The sequence below is a fragment of the Hoplias malabaricus genome, chromosome 6, assembly GCF_029633855.1.
Source record: "Hoplias malabaricus isolate fHopMal1 chromosome 6, fHopMal1.hap1, whole genome shotgun sequence".
Classification (NCBI taxonomy): domain Eukaryota; kingdom Metazoa; phylum Chordata; class Actinopteri; order Characiformes; family Erythrinidae; genus Hoplias; species Hoplias malabaricus.
This window is the reverse complement of record NC_089805.1, coordinates 18,149,882-18,171,447: the sequence shown is the minus strand read 5'-3', so window position 1 is coordinate 18,171,447 and position 21,566 is coordinate 18,149,882. Positions and strand designations below refer to the sequence as shown.

General features: G+C 38.0%; 1 protein-coding gene across 4 annotated transcripts; it reads right to left on the bottom strand.

Moving 5' to 3' along the window:
* Window positions 1-1,497: 1,497 nt before the first annotated feature.
* Window positions 1,498-20,675, bottom strand: rnf115b (ring finger protein 115b). 4 transcript variants are annotated; one of them, XM_066675397.1, is made up of 10 exons: window positions 20,499-20,518; window positions 17,644-17,761; window positions 17,323-17,381; window positions 17,096-17,168; window positions 11,727-11,968; window positions 11,103-11,171; window positions 9,702-9,774; window positions 5,489-5,582; window positions 2,783-2,898; window positions 1,498-1,886 (listed from the first exon to the last, which is right to left on the bottom strand). In XM_066675397.1, the coding sequence occupies exons 4-10, from the start codon at window positions 17,114-17,116 to the stop codon at window positions 1,764-1,766; spliced, it is 738 nt and encodes a 245-aa protein (XP_066531494.1). In that variant the 5' UTR covers window positions 17,117-17,168; window positions 17,323-17,381; window positions 17,644-17,761; window positions 20,499-20,518; the 3' UTR covers window positions 1,498-1,763. The 4 variants fall into 4 exon arrangements, with proteins under 4 accessions (XP_066531494.1, XP_066531490.1, XP_066531493.1 ...); XM_066675393.1 differs by lacking the exon at window positions 17,644-17,761 and having other exon boundaries at window positions 20,499-20,675; XM_066675396.1 differs by lacking the exon at window positions 17,644-17,761 and having other exon boundaries at window positions 11,727-11,965; window positions 20,499-20,675.
* Window positions 20,676-21,566: the final 891 nt, after the last annotated feature.

The window sequence follows — 21,566 nt, the reverse complement described above, 5'->3', positions numbered from 1 at the left end:
TTCAGTGAACAGCTGTGGCCTCGTCAAGAGTTCATTTGTAGAACTGCTCAACTTCTTAATGTGTTTGAGACCATAACTTGGGCTGTGCAGAGGTAGGGCTGGTGCACAGTTCTGAACAGTGTATATCTCTATTCCACCAATGACTAATAAGGAGATGTGTTCAAACTTTTGACTGGTACCGTATAAGAATTCATGCCTTGCGCCCTGTGATTCCAAGTAGGCTCTAGACCCACCATGAGTGCTTACAGACATAGAATGAATGACTGAATGAATCTTTATGTGAATGCATTTAATGAATAAATATAAATTGTGCACCATTTTCTCATAAATATCATATATATTTTCCCATATATATCAGGGTTCATTATATATATATTCGTAACTATAGGACAGTGCTTACCTTCAGTGAGGATACTGCCTGTACATTACACATTCTACTTTTTTGTAAGTTCAAATACCATTCACTCTTTGAAGTAGTTTGCTTCATGTTTTATGCAACCACATTCCAGGAAGGATATCTCCCAAAGTAATACTTGTTCACATGTTAAGAAATGTGAATTATGAACTTTTAGGGGAAACTTTAAGGGTACATTTTATAAAAAAAAATAAGTTGCACAATAATTTTGGATAGTTGTGGCCTGCCTATGTCAGAAAACATGGGATTAAGCAAACCGTTCTGATTTTGTGCTGCTTCTTATGTGTAGGGCAGACACTTCAGAACTGTCAACCCTCCTTGTCTCTCCAATCACTGCACTGGACACACATTTATACTAATACTATAGAGTATATCCTCACTGTCCAATGAAAACTTTTATCTCCAAAATGGCACCTTTACAGGAAAAGGAAAAAAGTTCTTAAATATCAATGGATATCAATGTAAAAATATTTGATTTCAAGTAATTTTGGAGCATTTCTAATGGCCCATTTATCATGAAATTTTCACACAATGTGAAAGATAGCTGCTGTGTTCTAATGATGTGTTAAAACTAAAAATGGACAAAATTGGACATACATGTTTTTCACTGTGTGATGATACACTATGTACTAAACTTAAAAGTGTGAATTTAGCAGGCTACTACACATACTACATACTTAACATACTACACTGTTTCTTATAGAATGTGGTGAATTGTTGCTATGACAACACACATCATACCAACCTACAGCTGCAATGCTGTCGACAATTTTTTTTACAAAGCCTGAAACTCAAATATCTCCATCCACAATTAATAGTGCAGTTTACATAAATACATCTGCACTAATATAGTGCACTTTTATTTTATTCGATATAATTTTCACATCCCTAAGTTTTATACTCTGTGAAGTGCACTATGTAAGGAAAGGAGCACTATTCGGGCACAGCTAAGGTTAAAAAGAGAAGTGCAGACAAATAGGTGATTAAACATGGTGTCAAAGGGAACAGAGAAGAAATCAAGGACATTTGTTCACAATAAATAATTTAATTTCATGCTAAAATTGTACAAATGTATGCTCCCAACTTCAGAAAATACATATGTACGACAGTTTTGTCATTTAAAAAATCATTCTGTGCATTACTGCTGTGCATCTCCCCAGAAACTTTGCCCAGAGACCTCTCCTCAAACAGAGAGTCCAAAATGGTGTGGTCATTGTGAGATGTGTCTCAGTCTGTGTGCAAATGTGTACAAAAGGCACATGTTGGGGGTCTCTGAAGACCTTTAGGTCTCTCTCCATATATGTCTGGGTTGGACTCCTTGCAGAAGAGAGACAAAGGGAAAATAAGATCATAGACGCTGGGTTCCATAGGGTTCTGTGGTGATAGGACTGGCCTCTTGAGTGGTAGGTTGACTCGGGAGGCTGAGATCTTCTCCGTTTAGATTCTTGCGACAGACAGGGCAAGTGTCATGCTGTGGGCAAAGTGTATAGGCTGAGTAAGCGGTTTACATATTGGCCAGTCTACCAGCTACACACACTGTATACAGTTGTTATGCAAATATTTGGACACCTCAGGTCAAATTACATGGCTTGTTGATTTCCTTAGTGAAAATGCATGAATCTGCAGAAAACAAACATAAAACAGGCCCTTTCTGGAAATTTCAATGTACGATTTCTTAGAGAGGATGTAGGGGGAAAACACATAAATATAAAATTTGCCCTTTGCTGTGGTGGCTGTGAAGACCCATTACCCTGCATATAAAAAAGGCACTGCAATATGAGAACATACTGCAAAATACTGCAGCATATGTGTTGTGTCCAGGGGACAGAAAAGGGGGGTGTAATAGTTATCTATCCTAGCAAAATAATAACTAAACAGAACATATGTATGTTGCTTATTCCATATCATATAACTGACAACCCCACAGTCACGTGTTCTGCACTTCTGTAAAGCTTGGTTGCACTACTGACACCAAAAGTTTATGTGCACGTCTACGTCCTGTATTTGTGAAATGGTGTGGACAACTGCTCGCAATTTTAGTGTAGATCCTGGAAATCAACTCAAAAGACATTATACATAACTTAAATATTATCCTGGAAGGTTTCAGACTGATATTGATTAAAGCCTATGTATAGCTGGTAGAAATCATAATGTGCAGAAAGTGTCGCCAAAGTAGCCAAACACAGAACAGCAATTCAGATCCCAAGGCTGTGAGACCGATTCTTTACACAGTCAGAAACACATCAAACTGATAATTAAAACTATGAAGAACAATTTTGTGAGCTTGGGCTGACCCGCCCCACCCCCCAACCACTTTTTTTTTAAACAGATATGAAAAATCTGGAAGCTGCTGCACTTGGCACTCACCAGTTGTAACCAAGGCACAATGCAGTCACTGTGAAAACAGTGTAGGCAGGGCAGCTGTCGGACCAATTCCCCTGCCGAGAACTCCTCTCTACACACGGGACATTCCAGATGACATGCTGGGGGATAGATGACAGAGAGAGAGAGAAAGAGACAGAGGGCAAGTAACGGTGAGCAATATGTAAAAAAGAAGAACCACTTCACCAAGGTACATTCCCATTTGAAGAGAGCTTTAGATATTAATAAAGCTTCTAAATAATGAGAGATGAAGAAAACCACTTTTCCTTTTCCGATACCGATTCTGATACCTTGACTCAGGGTATCGTCCATTACAGAGTACTCAAACATATCCTGTGCAATAAATGAACATTTCCATGTAGGCTCTTCTGTAGTTAAACAGCTTCACATTAAACATCTTAGTCATCTTCTCAGATTATAACATATCAATGTTATCCCATCTATGTATTTAGAAGGCAATCGGACGATGTTGTGATTCACCCTAAAGTACCTTTTGTACCAAAACAACTTTATTAAATATGTATTTTGTATATTTTATGAATACTAAAACATATTTTTTCAGAATTCAATATATCACGATACTCTTGGAGACTGCAAAAGCACTACTTTAAAACAAATAACTCACAGTGAATACTAGTCTGGCTACTATACAGTCCCCATATTGCAGGGTTAGATTTAATTTTTAAGTTTTACAACAGAGTTACTAAAAATAGACAAAGACAGAACGGACAATGACATCCTCAAAACTGATTAAAATATGTAAACTTATAATATGATAATATTAAAAGACCTTGAAAGAATCACCACAATTAGAGAATGGTATGAGTTTTTTTTTTTCTTCTTTTTAGCACAAACAAATCACAGATTTGACACAAAACAATGGGTATCACTTTAGAATGACTACATTTATAAAGGTTTAAAATTGTTTTATAATCTGTTTATTAATGATTATTAATTAGGTTGTAAACACGTTAAAAGTTGTTAGATGACTAAATTCATGTCTCATGTCTGAGCTTATTCTTTACCATGACATTTCCAATAGGTTCTCTGAGACTTTCAGTGTTAAAAAAAAGAAAACACTGTTGCCCGTTTTGTGTTAAATAAGATCATTAATGAACTTTAAAACACATTAAAACATATAGTTTATTATCATAGTTTATTATCATGTAATAAAAAGGTTTTCAACTATTTTTCAGCTTTTATAAGTGTAGTCTTATTTTAAAATGGTACCAAACAATGTTTGCTAAATAGCTAGATTTTCAGGCTTCATAAAACATACCTCAAACAGATTCAATTATTTTAATTCAAGACATTTTTTTCAAGATCAAGTATCACAAAAAGGTTTTTGAATCATGTTTTGGAAATGTTGAGAAAAAAAAATTGGAATCATCTTGCAATTTGCATTTCTAAAACAAATACAGGCACAAATCTAAAAATGGCAATAAAACTGCAGGTAAAAAAATGACCAGGGATGAAATTAAACATGCCATCAAGAAGAAAAAGAATAATAAAAGTAGGGAATTCAACAAAAACATTTTTGTCATTCCCATTCAGCTTTGTGTAAATGGGTACATTAAAAGGGAAGGTTATGAAAGGAAAACTTATGCATAAACCAACGACGACTTCAAAATGTTATGATAGACAGCTAAATGAACAGCAAAACAATTAAAAACAGGTATGCAGAAACAGGAATCAGTATGGTCACTAAGCTTTGACCACTTTAAACAAGCCTCAATTGGGGGTTCCTGCTCACATTCCCCTGGATCCATTTGCATGTGTCAGAGTGTCCCACCCATTGACTGATGAGACCCAGTTTTTAAGACGGTCCAGTGTTCACTTGCATTACTCTATACCTTATTAACACAACTCATAACACTTTTATAGAATAATGCTATAACCTATCTCAAAATCTCAAAATGACAAGCCCAGTAGCTCACCACAGTTGTGAGTTTAGCGCTGAGCTTGGGTTAAGAGAGCAGAAGACACTTTACTCGACTTTGTGCTCACAGGTATGAGGCTTTATCCTCTAGTTATTAATGTTTTGATCCTCAGTTCACTGGGAAATTATCTTATGTGGTGTGCTAAACCAAGTGCCTGTTACCTGGCCAGCTCTGCTCTTCCCAAACACTCAGAAAACACTTCACTTGACAGATATAAGGCTCAGTGCAGCTCAACAGTGCACCCTCCATATATATGTGGCTGTTCACTGTTGCTTCTTTGTTATTCTGTCAAAAATTAACCACACCTATGGGAAAAGTTCACAAATGTACAAAACATCAATTTACATTTAAATTGCAGTTTCTCACATTACTTTCTTTGTAATGTAACGGTTAATGTGTTCTCATAATTGTATATCAAATAAGAGACATCGATCAGTCATGTCTGCCAAATATGCAGTCTTTTTACTCTGGTTTGATCAGTGCTAATTCTGACCACAAATGTACAGGTCAGTGCATGACCACTGATAATGCACTCATTCCACCACCTACAGTTCACAGTGACTGGTTCTACAGGTCTTACCAGCTTTTGAAAGACTGTCAGAAGTCAACAGAAGCTGGAAAATCCCTTCTGGTAAGCCATCTAGAAATATACGGGTGGGTCTTTTTTTTTTCCTTTTTCACTCACATTCACTCACCCTATGCCTGAAGGACGGTGCTGTGTGTGATGACTCAAGTGATTATGGGAACTCACCAGCCTGTTCTGAGGAAACGTGGACTGTAGGGAGCGATGAGATCATCTCTTTCTCTGCAGGCGGTGGACCAGCGCTCTCTGACTGACCCAACAACTGCAGGACAGACAAAGGGGTTCCAGAGAAGGAGAGAAAATTAGAAAATATGTACCATTTTGGGAAGGATAAAAATAGATTTACAGGGTTTTTTTTTTCATTTAATTTTCTTATTTTTTGCTTTAATTAAGGGTTTTGCTGTAGTATTACACACTGTTAAAATTTAAATCTTTAACAATTGTTGAAGCACTATTACTTTTACAGTCTTTATGCAGTGCTTTTAATAAATTTTAATAAACTTTTAATAAACCCCCTTGCATGTTTAATTTTATAAATGGCATCATGGTCAGTATAACTTGTGTATTTGATAAGAATTGATAAAAAAACATCTTTAATATAAAATTAAATCAAATATCTTCAAATGAATGTCAAGACACAGACACACACAGACACACACACCCAGACACTTTTGAGTCGCCAATCCACCTACCAACATGTGTTTTTGGACTGTGGGAGGAAACCGGAGCTCCCAGAGGAAACCCACGTGGACACAGGTAGAACACACCAATTCCGCACAGACAGTCACCCGGAGTGGGAATCAAACTCACAACCTCCAGACCCCTGGAGCTGTGTGACTACAACACTACCTGCTGCGCCACTGTGCCGCCAAATGAATGTCAATTTATTAAAAATATAGAATGTAAAATAATTAATAAATAAGTGACTGAATAATATTCACACTCTGTGTCTGACCTAACCCAAGAGCGGTCTATTCGGTGCTAGTAGTCTTGCAGTTAAAGAACTGGAGATCATCTAAGTGCAGTGAATGTGCCTCAAGTGGTACTGGTATAAAGATACTTGGATCTGGAAAATCCAGTCATGGATCAATCAGTATTCCAGACTATAAATACACTATGAAGACCACATCACACCCAATGCAACACTGAATAAAAGGTTACTAAAAAGTATAAGTCCAGAAAATGGACCCCCAAACATTTCTCAGTGAGCATCCCCTTGAGTTCCAAGGTCAAACTGAAGAAGTCTTTGCTCTGTTTAGACCAATATGGTGCATTTTGCAATCAGATTAAATGCTACGTTTGGCAGACAGCAAATACTGCATATCAACCATGTGAGGCATGGTGGTGGCAACATTATGTGGGGGTGCTTATCAGCAGCAGGACTTAGAAGGCTTGTAAAGGTAGAGGGAATTATTAATGAAGCAAAATATAGGTAAATCCAGGAAGACTGTCTGTTCAATCCATCACTCAAACAAAGGTTTGTTACCCATTTAAATATATTAGCAAAAATGGTTCTTCTATGGCAGCACTCAAAGAACTTTTGTAGCACTTTCATTTTTAAGAGTGTATGAGAACTATGACTCTAGAGAAGATTTATTGTCCGGCAAGACAATAAACCGAAGCATACAGCAAAAGCTACATAGAATAGATTTAAAGTCCTTTAGAGGCCAAGTCAAAGCCCAGTCTTCAATTCAATTGAAATGTTGTGGCTGGACTTGAGAGAGCTTGAGCAGTTTTGCAAAGAATAGAGTAATAATTGCAGTGTCTAGGTGTGTAAACCTGATTGAGACCTATCCACACAGACTCAGTGGTGTGATTGCAGCAAAAGGTATATCTACTACATACTGACCTGAGATGGAGAAAGCACAAAATTTGCTACTGTAGATTACTGGTTGGATTTGGGGCATAAGTTGGGCTTCCCCTCTATGAATTTTCAATTCATATTATTCACTCTAAATAATCTCTTTAAATATGGATTGTTTATATATTTGTTTTTACATCAGCACAACTGCTGTTTAAAACTCTCAGTACGCACCCTAGAGTCTAGGTGTCCTGGAATTCTGGGCTTGTTTCAATCATGAAAGATGGTCAAATTGCAAAATGAAACTCATTTACATATGTAACAGAGATACACAATGGATAAAGCTCCTCAATCTGAGTGAACCTTAGATTTTCCAGCTATTTGATTGCACTCATTATAAAGCTTTGTGTTTACTGCACTAGTGTTCCACGATATACCGATAATAGAAAAGGGTCATAAAACTTCGTCATTAATAACGGTGCAATTACCCATATAATAATAATAATAATAATAATAATAATAATAATAATAATAATAAGTACCGGTACTTTAAGAAGGAGGTATTTCCAACAAGTGCCACAGGGGGTCAGTGTGCGCCCGCAACATTTTTGCCTCCTTTCCCTCCCTAAGTGATTTTGCTGCTAGGTTTTAATGTCTTTTGACACCTTTTGGCTTGTTATTTAAAACTCTAAAAACCGACTAGCACCTACGACTTTCTGTACAAACCTTAGCTACTTTTTTATAGAAGAGAATCGCTGGTAGCACAACTCGTTAGAACACCAGGACTGACTGAGAGTGAGCGAAACGGCTCTCTCCGCGGCTTCTCTGCTCCTCGAGACGGAGCTCAGGGAGACACAGCTCCTTCCAAGCGGCTCTGCTCCAGAGACAGAGCAGCACAGTCGGTCCGCACGGCAGCTCACAAAGATCAGAATGAGCCGCGATTCCGTTTATATTGAATTTATTCCTTTTTCTGAACGGAGATCACATAATTGATTTAGGCATTTAGCTTTATTCAAACAATAAACAAGTGTTATGAATGTATGACATAGCGTCGAAGCTCGGTTGGACGCAGAAATGGTGAAACGTCACGTGTGGCGTCACACTAAACAAGCAGATAGCAGCGTTTTTGCCGATCGCCCTCAGCTTTAGAGAACATACATTACTTCTCCTGATGTTTTAGGATTTTGCCATGGTGACGTTTTAGTACCGGTATCGAGATATTTAGGCAGGTATTGTATCGAAATTCAACATTTTGGTATCGTGACAACACTATCTTGCACTACATACTCATTCGTCCATTCATTCATTATCTGTAACCGGTTATCCAGTTCTGGGTCGCGGTGGGTCCAGAGCCTACCTGGAATCATTGGGCGCAAGGTGGGAATAAACCCTGGAGGGGGCACCAGTCCTTCACAGGGCAACACACACATTCACTCACACTTTTGAGTCACCAATCCACCTACCAACGTGTGTTTTTTATACTGTGGGAGGAAACCAGAGCACCCGGAGAAAACCCACGTGGACACGGAGAACACACCAAACACCGTCACCCGGAGCGGTCCCTGGAGCTGTGTGACTGCGACGCTACCTACTGCGCCACCGTGCCGCCCCTACACTACATACTGGTCTCCCAAATGAAAGCTATGGGGAGTTAATTCCGAAAGAGCCAAAACTTTGACTCAAGATGTGTCCTGCTAGGTCCTGTTTATTTATCCCATGCACCTCAACACCTTTGAGTTTCCCAAAAAAAGAGCCAGCCGTAGCCCAGAGAATGAGACGTGACATTTTTATTTTCTAATGAAAATTCCTATAGAAAAGGAAGGGACGGGTGAGGTTCAGTGGGTGAGTGCTATTTTATATGTTATTTTTAACCTTTCTGATATATTTTTAAAAAGGGCATTGTTCCTTATATTTCACTGAAACGCTGCAATACATATTTCAACCACCGTGTCTGTACATATATTTTCAATAAATCAACTGTTCAATTAATTAAAAAATATTGAGATAAACTGATTATTAAAATAATAATCAGTAGTTGCAGTCAGGAGTTTTATTAACATTACCTTGTTTTCACATTATTTTGTTGTGTAAATTCTTGTCATTTTCATTGGCCATGATTCAGTTTATAAAAGCAATAAAATGGCAAACGTCCAAGGTGGAGGTGAACTATGACATCATGAAAACCATTTGACTTACATGTATTCACTTATTCAACCTTGTTCAACCTACCCATTCTTAGTAAAGTTATAAGGAGTGTTTAATAAGTTATAAGGAATGTTGAGTCTTATCCACAAAGTCTATGAGGCTGGAGGTTTTCAGAATAATTTAGCAGTCTGACTCCACTTGTTATTCTCTCCGTAAAACAATTGGTCATTATTGGAATGAAAACCTGGACCCCTTTGTTGATATGACTGAACTCATTTACATATCATCCAAAAGTCTTTTTTTATACAAGAACACACAAACTTTATAAGTGGATCTCAGAAGATAAAATGAGATGGTGACAGAACACATTTCTGGGAAACTGAGATTGAGGTCATCCTCTCATCAGTTGGTGCGGTCATCACTGACATCACCCACCTGTGTAATGACAGCATCAAAACCTCCCTGTCCCCAGGCGTAGTCTCCAGGGTTAGAATGCAACATCCCAGACCTGAGAGAAAAGACTGGAGTCAAAATAATCAGTCCAGCTGATAATGTTTTATATATACTCGTAACACTGACAGCTAGTAGCATAGCTGATCAGACACACAAGTGCTGCTCGAGTTTTTACAGCACTCAGTGTCACTGCTGGACTGAGAATAATCCACCAAACAAAATATCCAGCCAACAGCATCCTGTGTCCACTGATGAAAGACTAAAGGATGACCAACATAAACTGTGCAGCAACATATCAACTACTGACTTTACATCGAGACCATATATATATATATATATATATATATATATATAGTTTTTAGCCAATTACAGACACTGGGTCATTGAGCACACAAACAAACTGGAGATCAGCAAATGGTGAGGATACATCCTCAGAGTTTTATAAAAATTGTTGTTTGTTTTTCTTATTGTGAATGTTGTTGGAATGTAATGAAATTACACCAGTACATATATTTTTATTACATATATTTACAAGACTCCACACCTACAACATTTCATGGATTAATATGTCCACACTTTGTCACCCACCATCATCCAGAGTCATGCTTTCAGTTTTTCAAAGAAATTTGCAGTGCTGATAACAATGAACATGTCAGGGGGCCTGGCCATTTATTTACACACACAAATATAAGATTAAATCAAAATGAACAGGTAATCAGCACCAAACTGAGTGAGGAAATTCACGTAGACAACATACTCCCTATGTAGTACCCTGCATAAGTCATGAAATTACTGAATTTAGATTTGAATAGTGCATTATATATATTTCTAATACAACATTTATATTTATTCATATGTGCAAATTTAAAGTCTAGTGCTATCTGCATGTATACTTTCTAGTTTGAGGATCTATGTAATTCATTAAATTGCTTTTCCATGTACACACAAGACCACTGAAAATGGTATTTTCAAAAATCTACAGCTTGGAGAGAATTTTCCAAACCTCCATGTTCAGTGACCTAAAATGTTTTTTTCGTGTGGACAAGAGGCCAAAACACAAACAAAATCCTTCACTTTAAAAAATATCCAGATCTGTGTAGCCAGGGCCTGAGAGATTGAGGGACAAAACATGCTACTACTTAACTTTGAACTGCTGCTAACAATACAAACAAAATATATTTCAAGACACACAAGTTTTTCTAATAGGCCATCCTGAAAAGGTTATGCTTAGTTTTATAAGTTTGTTACTGATCAATCTATTCAATCCAACACTCTGTGAATGCTTTATTAATCATCAGTATAAATTAGTAGATAATTAAACTATTCATAAGTATACAACATGTTAACATCTCTAATATATGAATAATAACTTTTACCACCTACCATGATGTTGGCTGGGATGTCATATTAGCAGAGTTGGTGAATAGGCCTGCCAAGAACTGCTGGACAATTCTTAAAAACGAAAATCAAGGTCGGTTTTTAGGCAGTTTCATGATTTGATAACACAGGCTAAAGCATGAGCAACATTGAACGAGTGAAACTTATCTTGAGGTTTTTTTGTTAAGTCCCCCACTAAAGTGCAGACTAAATGATTACAGGAATAATAGAAGCCCGGTAATTGACCTAATCAGGGTATTTAAGGGATTGGACTGAACAAAAAGCAGACAAAGCTCTAGTTATCCTTATCATCTATGTTTAATGTGGTTTATGCTTGAGCCTCTGCAATAGACCACATCCTTCTTTTATGCCTTAAAAGCAGTTAGCAAACATGGCTGCTCCAGGGATTAGTTCACTCTTAACTAAAGTGCAAAAACGTCTTGATGTATATCTTCCTTTAATCATCAGCAACAGAAACAGTTCTCTGTAAATGCTGATATTGGGTGGAAATAAAGAGATGCATTAATTCGTACAGCAGTCAAAACGGTTTAACTTTGCATGATGTTTACAAAATTAGACAAATCAATATTAATGCTAATTTGGTACATCACACAACATATCAGCACCCACCCCTCCATTGCTGGTCCTCGTTCTGGTCGAGAATGCCTCCTTTGGCTGTTCTGCTGAGGGATGTTCTCAGGAGCTTGGACTCCTGAAAGCGCTTCTGAACCACCAACGGGCATCAAAGCCTCTGCTGAAGGATTAGCAACTACTGTTTGCACAGCAGAGCTCCCAATGTAGGATTCTGAACCTGAGACAGTGGGGTCGGAGAGGATTGCCGAACGTTCCATAAAGAGCAGCTGCCATAACTGCTAAAGAAACAGATAAATCAATACATACCTAAACAGGGAATATGTGTATATATATATATATATACACTTTTTTTGTGGTCCATGACATAGCAAGACTGCTGCCTACATTAAACTCTGTAAGTCTCGAATCATGTACCCAAGTCTTAAATTCAAACTATGTTTTGGAATATTATCCACCTGAATCATCCAACAGTGACACTGTTTTTGGTTCAATATTTCCTAGGGTTCTCTAGGGTAAAAGGGTTCTCAAAATAGTTTCAAAACATCACATTCTGCACCACATTAAAGATGATGTTCACGACTGTAACCAAAAAACACTTTTTAGAGAATTCAGCAGATGTTTCCTCAGTCTGTTTGGATGCTGGAAACCGTTCTAATGTGTTTATGAAACCCTAGTGTCAGTAAACGAGTATAAAAACAAAGTGGTTTGGCCAGACATGCTAGGCTTTCTCTCTTTCTGTTCATGACAAAGAAACAGCAAACAGCATTCCAGATGCTGAAAATCATAAAAATCGATGAGGATATTGCTTTAATCCTGCTCCATATTACAGTAATATCAGCTCATTTATGCTGTTCTAGATTACTTAGGTTGGAACCCACTCTAAATCCAGGAGAGTGCTAATTGCATGAAAGTAAACACAGACCAAAGCGATACAAAACTGAACAACTCGAGTTATAAACGGGTTTCTGTGGTATTTCAAACTTCAGCAACATACAATCAACAATGTTTTTTTCTTCTCAATCATATCATTCCACCTTAAAAACGCAAAGATTTTGAACGTTAACAAACCAGAGAGAACTAAGGTTCCTCACTATCGTAGATGTGAGTAATGATACAAACCTCCATTGAGTGTTGGCGACTCAAAAAACAGTCAAAATTCTAGTAAAGGTATGGCAAACACTACTGTTGTTGTGATTAGTGCAATGAAAAAAAAATTCTAAATAGTTTGTTGACATGGTGTTTACAAAATGGATTAAAATTGGAATGGGTAAAATAAACAATGACTTTAAAGATTTTGAATTTGGAAATGCTCTGTTTTTAAGAGATTTAACAGACTTGAACTGTTCTGTAAATTTTGTGACAAGAGAAAAATAAAAAAGATCATTGTCCAATCATGTGAATGAAAACAACTTGTGAAGCTTCTGCATGGATCATTCAAGAAAACAGACAATCAGAAAAATCAGTTGAGTTTACTGAAGCACAAGAAAGTGCTTATACATTGGGCACTGGAGCATCAAACATCAAGTCTGAGATTTGGGAAATATTTGCCTAGTTTGCTGAGTTTTCTTGTTTTCTTAGCCATCTGCTGATTAAATCAAATCAAAATTCTCAGACCATGAATCTAGAGTCATGCTGATTGGTGTCAATAGTTCAGTCTAGCTGTAGCATGGATACTGTTAGTTTGGTACATGGTATGGCCATTGTGTCAAGTGTAAATAGGGCCTTTGGGATATAGTGGGAAGAGCAGTTCACAGCACAACTATGCAGCTGTTGAATTTGCAGCAAATGCTCTATGTATTTATTTCCATATGGCCCAGTAGTTCTGCAAAATTAATCCAGTGCCTGGCTGCTCATACAGTTAAAGGAGGCACAACATAGAACTAGGCAATTCTACCTAATAAATATGTCCCATGTACATAATGAATACTTTTCCTTACAATTTTAAGATTGTGGTGCTGTGCCTTGCTGGATAAGTAATTTCTAGAACAAATGAGTAAGGGTGGTCAGGAAGGAAAGCAAGACCTGTTAGGGTCCTCTTTCATCAGAAATATTCTGCAAGCCCAATTTTCAGAAAAGCTAGGAATGTTATAAAATGCAAATTATTACCTGATCTGTCTGTTTATGATGGGCCATAGGAGACAGATCTGGACTTCAGGCACAGGCATGTGTCTGTGAAACCATTCTGTTTTTTACAGAACAAGTTTTGACATTGTCCAGTTGAAATAACCATGGGCTTTACGGGAAAATATATTGCCTTGATGACAGCATATGTCTCTCTCTCTCTCTCTCTCTCTCTCTCCCTCTCTCTCTCTCTACATCAATGGTACCTTCTCACATGTGCAAGGCTCCTGTCATGGACACTGATGCACCTCCAACAATCGCTGATAAATTTCTGGATAGTCATTTATGTCTTTGACACAGAGAACTTAACATTGCTTTTTTTCATGAAAACGTGGACTCCTCTGTCCACAGAAATTTCTACTGTCTTTTGCAACATCTGAGATAAGCTTGGATCCAGAGTTTCTGCATAGAATTCATATATTGCTTTCTTCTTGGATAACAAACTGTTAAAGATGACATATTATTAAATTCTAAAGATGATCCCTCACCGTTTGCTAGCTCTCCCGTCCATGCTCGAAAATGGTGTAATGTCTTTTTTGAAGCCCCAATGTCTGTCAATGAGTAAAAAAACCCATACAGTATGCTAGGTTTCTCTCTGCTCAGGGCAGAAAAATGGAATTTTGGACCTTTTTAAACAACAGAAAGAACTCCAAACTTTGAAAAGCATGAACTGAAATGAGGATATTGCGCTATTCCTGCTCCATAGGTGGGATTTATTTATTTATGTTTGCTATGAAAGGATCTGACTCTAAATTCTGAAGAGAGCTAACTGCATGAAAGAAAGAAAGAAAAACAGACTGGAAATGCTTAAAAAACCTAAACTACTCAAGTTATAGATGAGTTTCTGTGGTAATTCAACAGTAAAAAAACGTACAGACAAGTTGAACTTTCCTTAAATATACAGTTTCATCTTAAAGGTAAGGTCTACGACTGTGAGGAAACACAGTTTTCTCTGATTGTTTACATTCAGATACTCTGTGTATTTAGGTGGTTTGTACAAGGCTGAAGTTTAACTGCTCTGTAAGTTTTTTTACTGTTTGATTTGCCAAAGGAACTCATTTGTTACTTGAGTTGTTTAATTTTGTGGCACTTTCAGCACTTAGCCAACTCCCAAGTTTAGTGGCATTTCCATTTCATGTAATCCAAAACAGAACAAATAAGTCAGTTTTTCCAACCTATGGAGCAGGAATAGAGCAATATCCTCATTTCAATTCACGCTTTTCAAAGTTTGGAGTTCTCTCAGTTGTCTAAAGAAAACTCCAGATCCCTCAGCCACAGAGATTAGTCAAAATGCAGGATGCCATGGAATTGCGGGGGGGGCTCAGGTGAGGAGAAATAAAAAATGCAAATATATATATTTAAATGACTCTGTTAAAATAAATATATATATTAATGATTTTAAATTTTTCCATAGTCCAATTCAGTGAATGTGTGAGTGAGAGAGTGCGAGAGAATGTGTGTGTGTTTGAGTTTCATATCTGTCTATAAATTTTGTTGCTGCTAGAAGCTTGGTCTGTACATTATGTTTATTGTGATTTTTTTCTCTTTCTTTTTAGTTTGGCATTCACCCCACCATTGAAAATCTTCAATGGCTATATATTGAACTTTTGAGAGAGAGCAACAAACGAGATAAAAACCTAAAGGATTGAAATGGAATTTAGACTGGATTGGGAGCGAATTAATTGGGGTCTTCTGTGATAAACAGAAGACAATATATGTTAGAGAATAAAGTTCTAGGGCAGCACGGTGGTGCAGCAGGTAGTATCGTAGTCTCGCCACTCCAGGGACCTGGAGGTTGTGGGTTCAAGTCCCGCTCTGGATGACTGTCTGTGAGGAGTTTGGTGTGTTCTCCCTGTGTTCGCGTGGGTTTCTCCAGGTGCTCTGGTTTCCTCCCACAGTCCAAAAAGACACGTTGGTAGGTGGATTGGTGACTCAAAAGTGTCACCAATCAAAAGTGTGAGTGTCTGTCGACTTGTGAAGGACCGGAGCCCCCCCAGGTTGTGTTCCTGCCTTGCGCCCAGTGATTCTGGGTAGGCTCCAGGCCCACTGCGACAATTAACTGGATAAGAATGAATGAATAAATGTTCTGGACAAATGGGATGACATATTGTTATTTTTATTTATACACTGTAGTAGCATGCATATTGACACACTTGTTTCAGTTAAGGGGGTGCCCCAAGCTCTCAAAATAGTGCCAAGAGGGGCTCAGGAGGAAAAGGTTTGAATAATATCTCTGCTCTGCCAAGGGCAGAGAGAGAGAGAGAGAAAGAGAGAGAGAAATCCAGACCAAGACCATTTGTTTTTTAATCATGTACAGACACCAGGGCTTTGTAAACACATTAGACCTGTTTCAAGCATGCAAACAGGCTGGAGAGCTAGCAAATGGTGAGAAAACATCTGAATTTTATAAAGAGTATTTTTAGATTACAATCATGAAAGTTGCCTTTAAAACATGCAGCGCTTCTGAGCATAAACAAACAAGAGAACAGCGTTTCCCCACATTCGTAGACATTCCACTTAATGGCAATAGTTTCGTAAGTACTATCAAGCCCACAGTAGCATGACGATATCACATGCATTGCTGTCTGAGACCTCTAAGTTCACACTGGATTTCCATACATCTCCTAATATTTCTGTGGGTTTCCTGAATCTTTCACAATATTATGTATTATGAGTAAATGATGCAAGACCAAGATGTCAGACAACTGACAAAACAAAGTTTTTTGGGCTTACAAACACTGAGCATTTGGTGAATACTGCTTTTATACATTGTATTCACCTGCTTATAATGGGAAGTTTCAAAATGTTGTAACAAAAGCAGACATTAAATGCTATATAGGTTTATAAAATACAGTGAAATTGGTGAAATATTTATTATATATATATATTCCAATTTGGTGAAGAATCCTCTGTGGTAATGAAAGTGAGCCCACATCATATAACATGAAAGTGGTAATGAAAAAGACAGTTTATATAACATGGAGTTGAACACGCTCCTCTCGAAACATTATTTTGTTTCAGGGAAAAAATAATGTAACATCTGTTCATATTTACAAAATAAATCCCAGTTAGTCACTAAAAACACTGGAAATCTTTTCTTTTCACTCTTTTCAGTTAACTCCTGAAAGCAGGATCTCTAATGCCTTTCGGCAGCCTTTATTCAAGATTACAAGGAGTGAATAATCCGTCAAAGTTATATGAAGTTAATATGAAGATGATCCCTCAATTTAGTGATGCCAAAAGGTATACTTGTCTTTCAAGCATGACAAAATGAAAGTTTTTACCTCAGCAAACTGTGAAGCCATATCATCACTGCCAGCTACTCCATCACTGCCAGCACCTCCACTCTGCAGAAGGCTAAAGAACAACACCTATTCATTTTAAGCCAAAACATGAATAATTCCATTACCATAAGTATTGGGTTGGCTTATTACCCAGTGTGAGTAGATAAAATAAAAGCTGACTGACATATTATTTTAATACATATCTGGCAAAAACTGAAACCTCTCACCTGGAGTCCTCAGTGACATCCTCTATGAACCCAGACTCACATCTGGGGCACAGATATTCCTGAATGGATAAACAACACATACTTATCTAATGCCTTTTATTCAAATGTGGAACAGATTTTAACAATTCAAATAATTTGAAGAAAAATCTGAATAAAATGCAAACAGTTACATAATTTATTCTAGTTATTGGTCTTCAAGGACAGGACAGCTATAAAGTAACTTAAGCATATAGCTCATTGTTAGCATTGTACAAACTACAGGCATGAATTATCATGTTTGCTTTAAACCATGGTGAGGTAATAATAAGTAGATTTTCTTACTTGATTTTATCATTTGTGTAATCTCTCAAAAATCTGCATATGCACAGACAAGAATTCAGACTTCAGAATGGCTACAGAAGTGATGTAATCTCTTAAACGTGATGGTACTCCAAGAGTCCTTTAGTAAAGAAAATTGTTTTATATAGAACCTTGAGTTCTCAAAGAACTATTTGCATGATAAAATGGTTCTTTGCATCATGAATGGGTTCTTCAGATTGATGGTGAATGTGCTATAAATGGTTCTATATAGCACCCTTTAGAATAGGGTTCTATATGGCACCAAAACAAGCTAGACATCAAATGGTTTTTACCCTCCCAATTTTAGAGTATTCCTTGCGCGTATTCCCTCTACCTTTTTTGTGCTGAAGAGGAGTTTTGATTTTGAAATGGGTGGGTTTTTGACAGATTGGGAGTGGGGTCAGGGCCATGCTCTCACACGTGTTACACGAAATGTTAAAATGTGTAGGTTTATATTTTCCACCTGGGGTTTTTGTGCCCTCTACTTCTGATATTGATGTGACACCATACTGGAGCTATTAACATTCCACACACTGTCAAATAAAATTTGCTGCATCTTACGTAGATGGCAGGTATTTCCGAACTGCCCTGCCTCCTCATCTGTGTCTCTTCTATCACAGAGCTAGACCCGCATTTATGTGAGAGACCAAATAGACGGTTAAACCGGGCAAAACCAAAAAAAAAAGAGTGCAGAGAAATGTGTACTGAAAAAAACAGAAATAAGCAAAATGACTCAGCAGGCACTTAAACGGGTCAAAGAGGGTTTAGACAGTGTAAGAAAAATACTGGGTTGTTTGACCCTTGTGATATTTTGACCATAAACTGTCATAGACTTTTTATTAAGACCCCAAAGGATTGTGAGAAATTTGAGAAATGTCCCTAGCTGAATAGCTGAATTTATTAATGTCTAGTGTCCACTGGACACATACAAAAGCATGAGACGTGACACACCTTGTGCTTGAGGCATAAGTTCATTAGGGCAAAGGGGTAATTCCCCAGTATTAACCAATCCTGTGTGTAAACAATCCTGTTTGTCCTGCCTCTTTTTAGGCGAATTCAACATTGAGGAATATCGCCTCAGACTTCTCTCATAAATTCTTCTAATAGGGATCTATTTTTGAGCTGCGGAGCCTTCAGTTCCTTCTCTAGGGGTTTTGAGAGGGCTTGTCTAATTGTGCTTTTGTCATACAAATTGTGAGGCGTGTTCCCAATGGCCCTTCTCTGTTCCCTACATTCCTCACTAAGTATAGTGAACAAGGCACAGCCCTGAAGCAAAAACACTAGCTGCCAGAGCCATGACGAGAGCAGCTAGAGATCTTAAATGCTAAGCACCAGCTATATGAAAGTGTCAAACAAATAAATACAGTGGAATCTGAGTTTCTAACTTGTGTTTATTGATAGTCAGAAAACATGCTATTTCTTTCTAATTCAAGAAATAAGGTGTAAAAGACCGTTTTCCAACAATATGGGCAAGTAAGGAAACGAAAGGTGTTCAAGAGCCTCTGTATACATGGAGGTAAACAGGGTAAGTACACTTACTTCGCCCGTTTTACTTGGTGTTAGTTAACGTTAGCTTGACTTGCTAAACTCGGTGGCTCAGATTATACTAGGCTTCCTAGTTGCATTACGGAGGTTTATAGTGTCGGATGAATTCGAGTTCGATTTCGATCACATTTACAAGAATAACGGTACCTCTAAATTAGCTTATTGCTAGGCTAATGTCATGAATAATGTTGGTTATTTAGCTAGGTAGATACTGTCATAACAGTCAGTCATAACGGCGTTTCACTGCGGCGTTGTTCAGCTGTTGTCCACCAGTGACGTCACGGTTGAGTTTTAAAGCAAATTAAGCAGCTATTTTCATTTTAATTCACACTTATATATGTCAGTAACTAAAATAAAGTGAAATATTCATGGAGGTCCATTAAAAACATCTTAACAGTGTGATGCTCACTCTACCACTTTTTTTTTTTTTTTTTTTTTTTTTTTACTTAATGTTATATGATTATCAAAAAGTGGGTCTGTCTGTCTTGGAGATAGGAGCCTAAATAACTTATTTATGAGCACAGGTGATTGTTCAATCACTCTAGATGCAAAGTAACTTTATTAAATAAGACCTTTATAATGAATTACTGGACATCCACAAATACTGTACCGTTTGTAGATAAAGAGAATGCTTTATGCTCTTCAACGTTAGGTGACAGTGTCAAGTTAGTTTCTTGATTCATTTTTACAATACAATGTGCCAACTCTCTAGATGGCTAGCTCTTAATTTACCCATTAAACAAGTCACATTAGCCGAATGTTAAAAGCATCACCACCCGAAAGATTTGGCAGAAGCCGCCACTGGCTTGAGGGGGCGTGGTCCGGATTTCCCCCAACCCGCGCGTGCACAGCACAGCGTGTCAGACCAGCTGGAAACAGCTGCCTGAGAGAATTGTGGTATTGTCAGTCATCGGTTTAATGCACAGCTGCAGACGAGCGAAGAGGGACACGGCTTGCGCCCTTACCACCGCATAACCGCCTCTGAGCTCACGCTAAATATGGAAACGATGTCATTCCCAAACTTAGACCACCACTGACCCCCCACCAGAGACACCGCACTTAATATATTAATAAAGCTATGTAACATTAATGAAAAGGACCAGCACATGATAACGACTTGTGAGCCGTTTAATCCTACACACAGATGATGCGGGCTCAGTTTATATGCGATAAAATAACGGCAACATTCTGTAGAGTGTCGGTAGAGTTGAACACAACGTCTTAAACACATGAACACACCCAAACACACCCGGGGAGCCCTCAGCGTCCGTGTCTGCGTGTTTGAATCTCACCGGTAGTGTAGGCTCCACTTCACATTTACAGCAGTGACAGAAAAACCTGTGCCTCCGAGCCTCCGCCATCTTCAGATCAGAAATGTGACTCCTCTGAGGAAGAGGAGGAGGAAGAGGGGGAGGTGGAGTTCACTATTCTTGGGGTCAAACCAGTCCACAGCTTCTTCACACAACGTCGCACCAGGGGGGTATTCACCGCGCAAAGCAGGATTTAGCCAGATAAACTCAAAGTTGGAGATTGTCCAATAGGATTATTTCTTCAGCTCGTCCTATTGGACAGGCTTGACTTGGGCTCAAGTCATCTGGCTAAATATGAAATGCTGTTTCGTTGTATAAGCCAGATTATTAATAAATAAATAAATAAATAAAAATCCAACAACAACAACATAACCCCATTTAGCATTTATGAGCAGTTACAACACCACCACATTTACACGCTGATTCATTTCACTGGAACCACAACATCCGATTAACCCATTGCTTCCCAACTGTATTTAGCATGATTAAGCAAAATTCTGTAGGTTGTTTATAGTGATGATATTTTATGCTCAGTAAGTTATACGTTTTTAATAAGGTATAAAATATAACCAAAAACCAAGGAATGCTCTTACACATTAAATAATTCATTCATTGTCTGTCACCGCTTTTCTAGGTGGGTCGGGAGAATATCCAGAAACATTAGGCGAAAGGCGGGAACACACCCTGAAGGGGTCGCCAATTCTTCACAGGGCGAGTGACCAAAACACACACATTCACACCTATGGACACTTTTGTGTAGCCAATCCACCTACCAAAGTGTTCTTGGACCGTGGGAGGAAACTGGAGCACCCAGAGGAAACCCACTCAGACATGGGGAGAACACACCAAACTCCTCACAGACAGTGACCCAGAGCGATGCTCAAACTCACAACCTCAGGATACTGGAGCGACACAAACTGTTGCACCACCCATTAAATAAATTAATAATAAATAAATAAATAATTTTTATGGTGCCATATTGCTTAATCTCATTGAAGAAATGTGTACATTTTGGCTTAAAGTATATGTCTGAGGCCACAATTCATTTAT

Excerpts from the sequence above, each read along its gene's own strand:
- rnf115b (XM_066675393.1), bottom strand. The coding sequence starts at position 20,567 with ATGGCGGAGGCTCGGAGGCACAGGTTTTTCTGTCACTGCTGTAAATGT. Across the intron at positions 11,969-17,095 it reads TGGCTTCACAGTTTGCTGAG|CAGTTATGGCAGCTGCTCTT; the intron begins GTAAAAACTTTC and ends CTGTTTCTTTAG. Across the intron at positions 11,172-11,726 it reads CGAGGACCAGCAATGGAGGG|AATTGTCCAGCAGTTCTTGG; the intron begins GTGGGTGCTGAT and ends TTCGTTTTTAAG.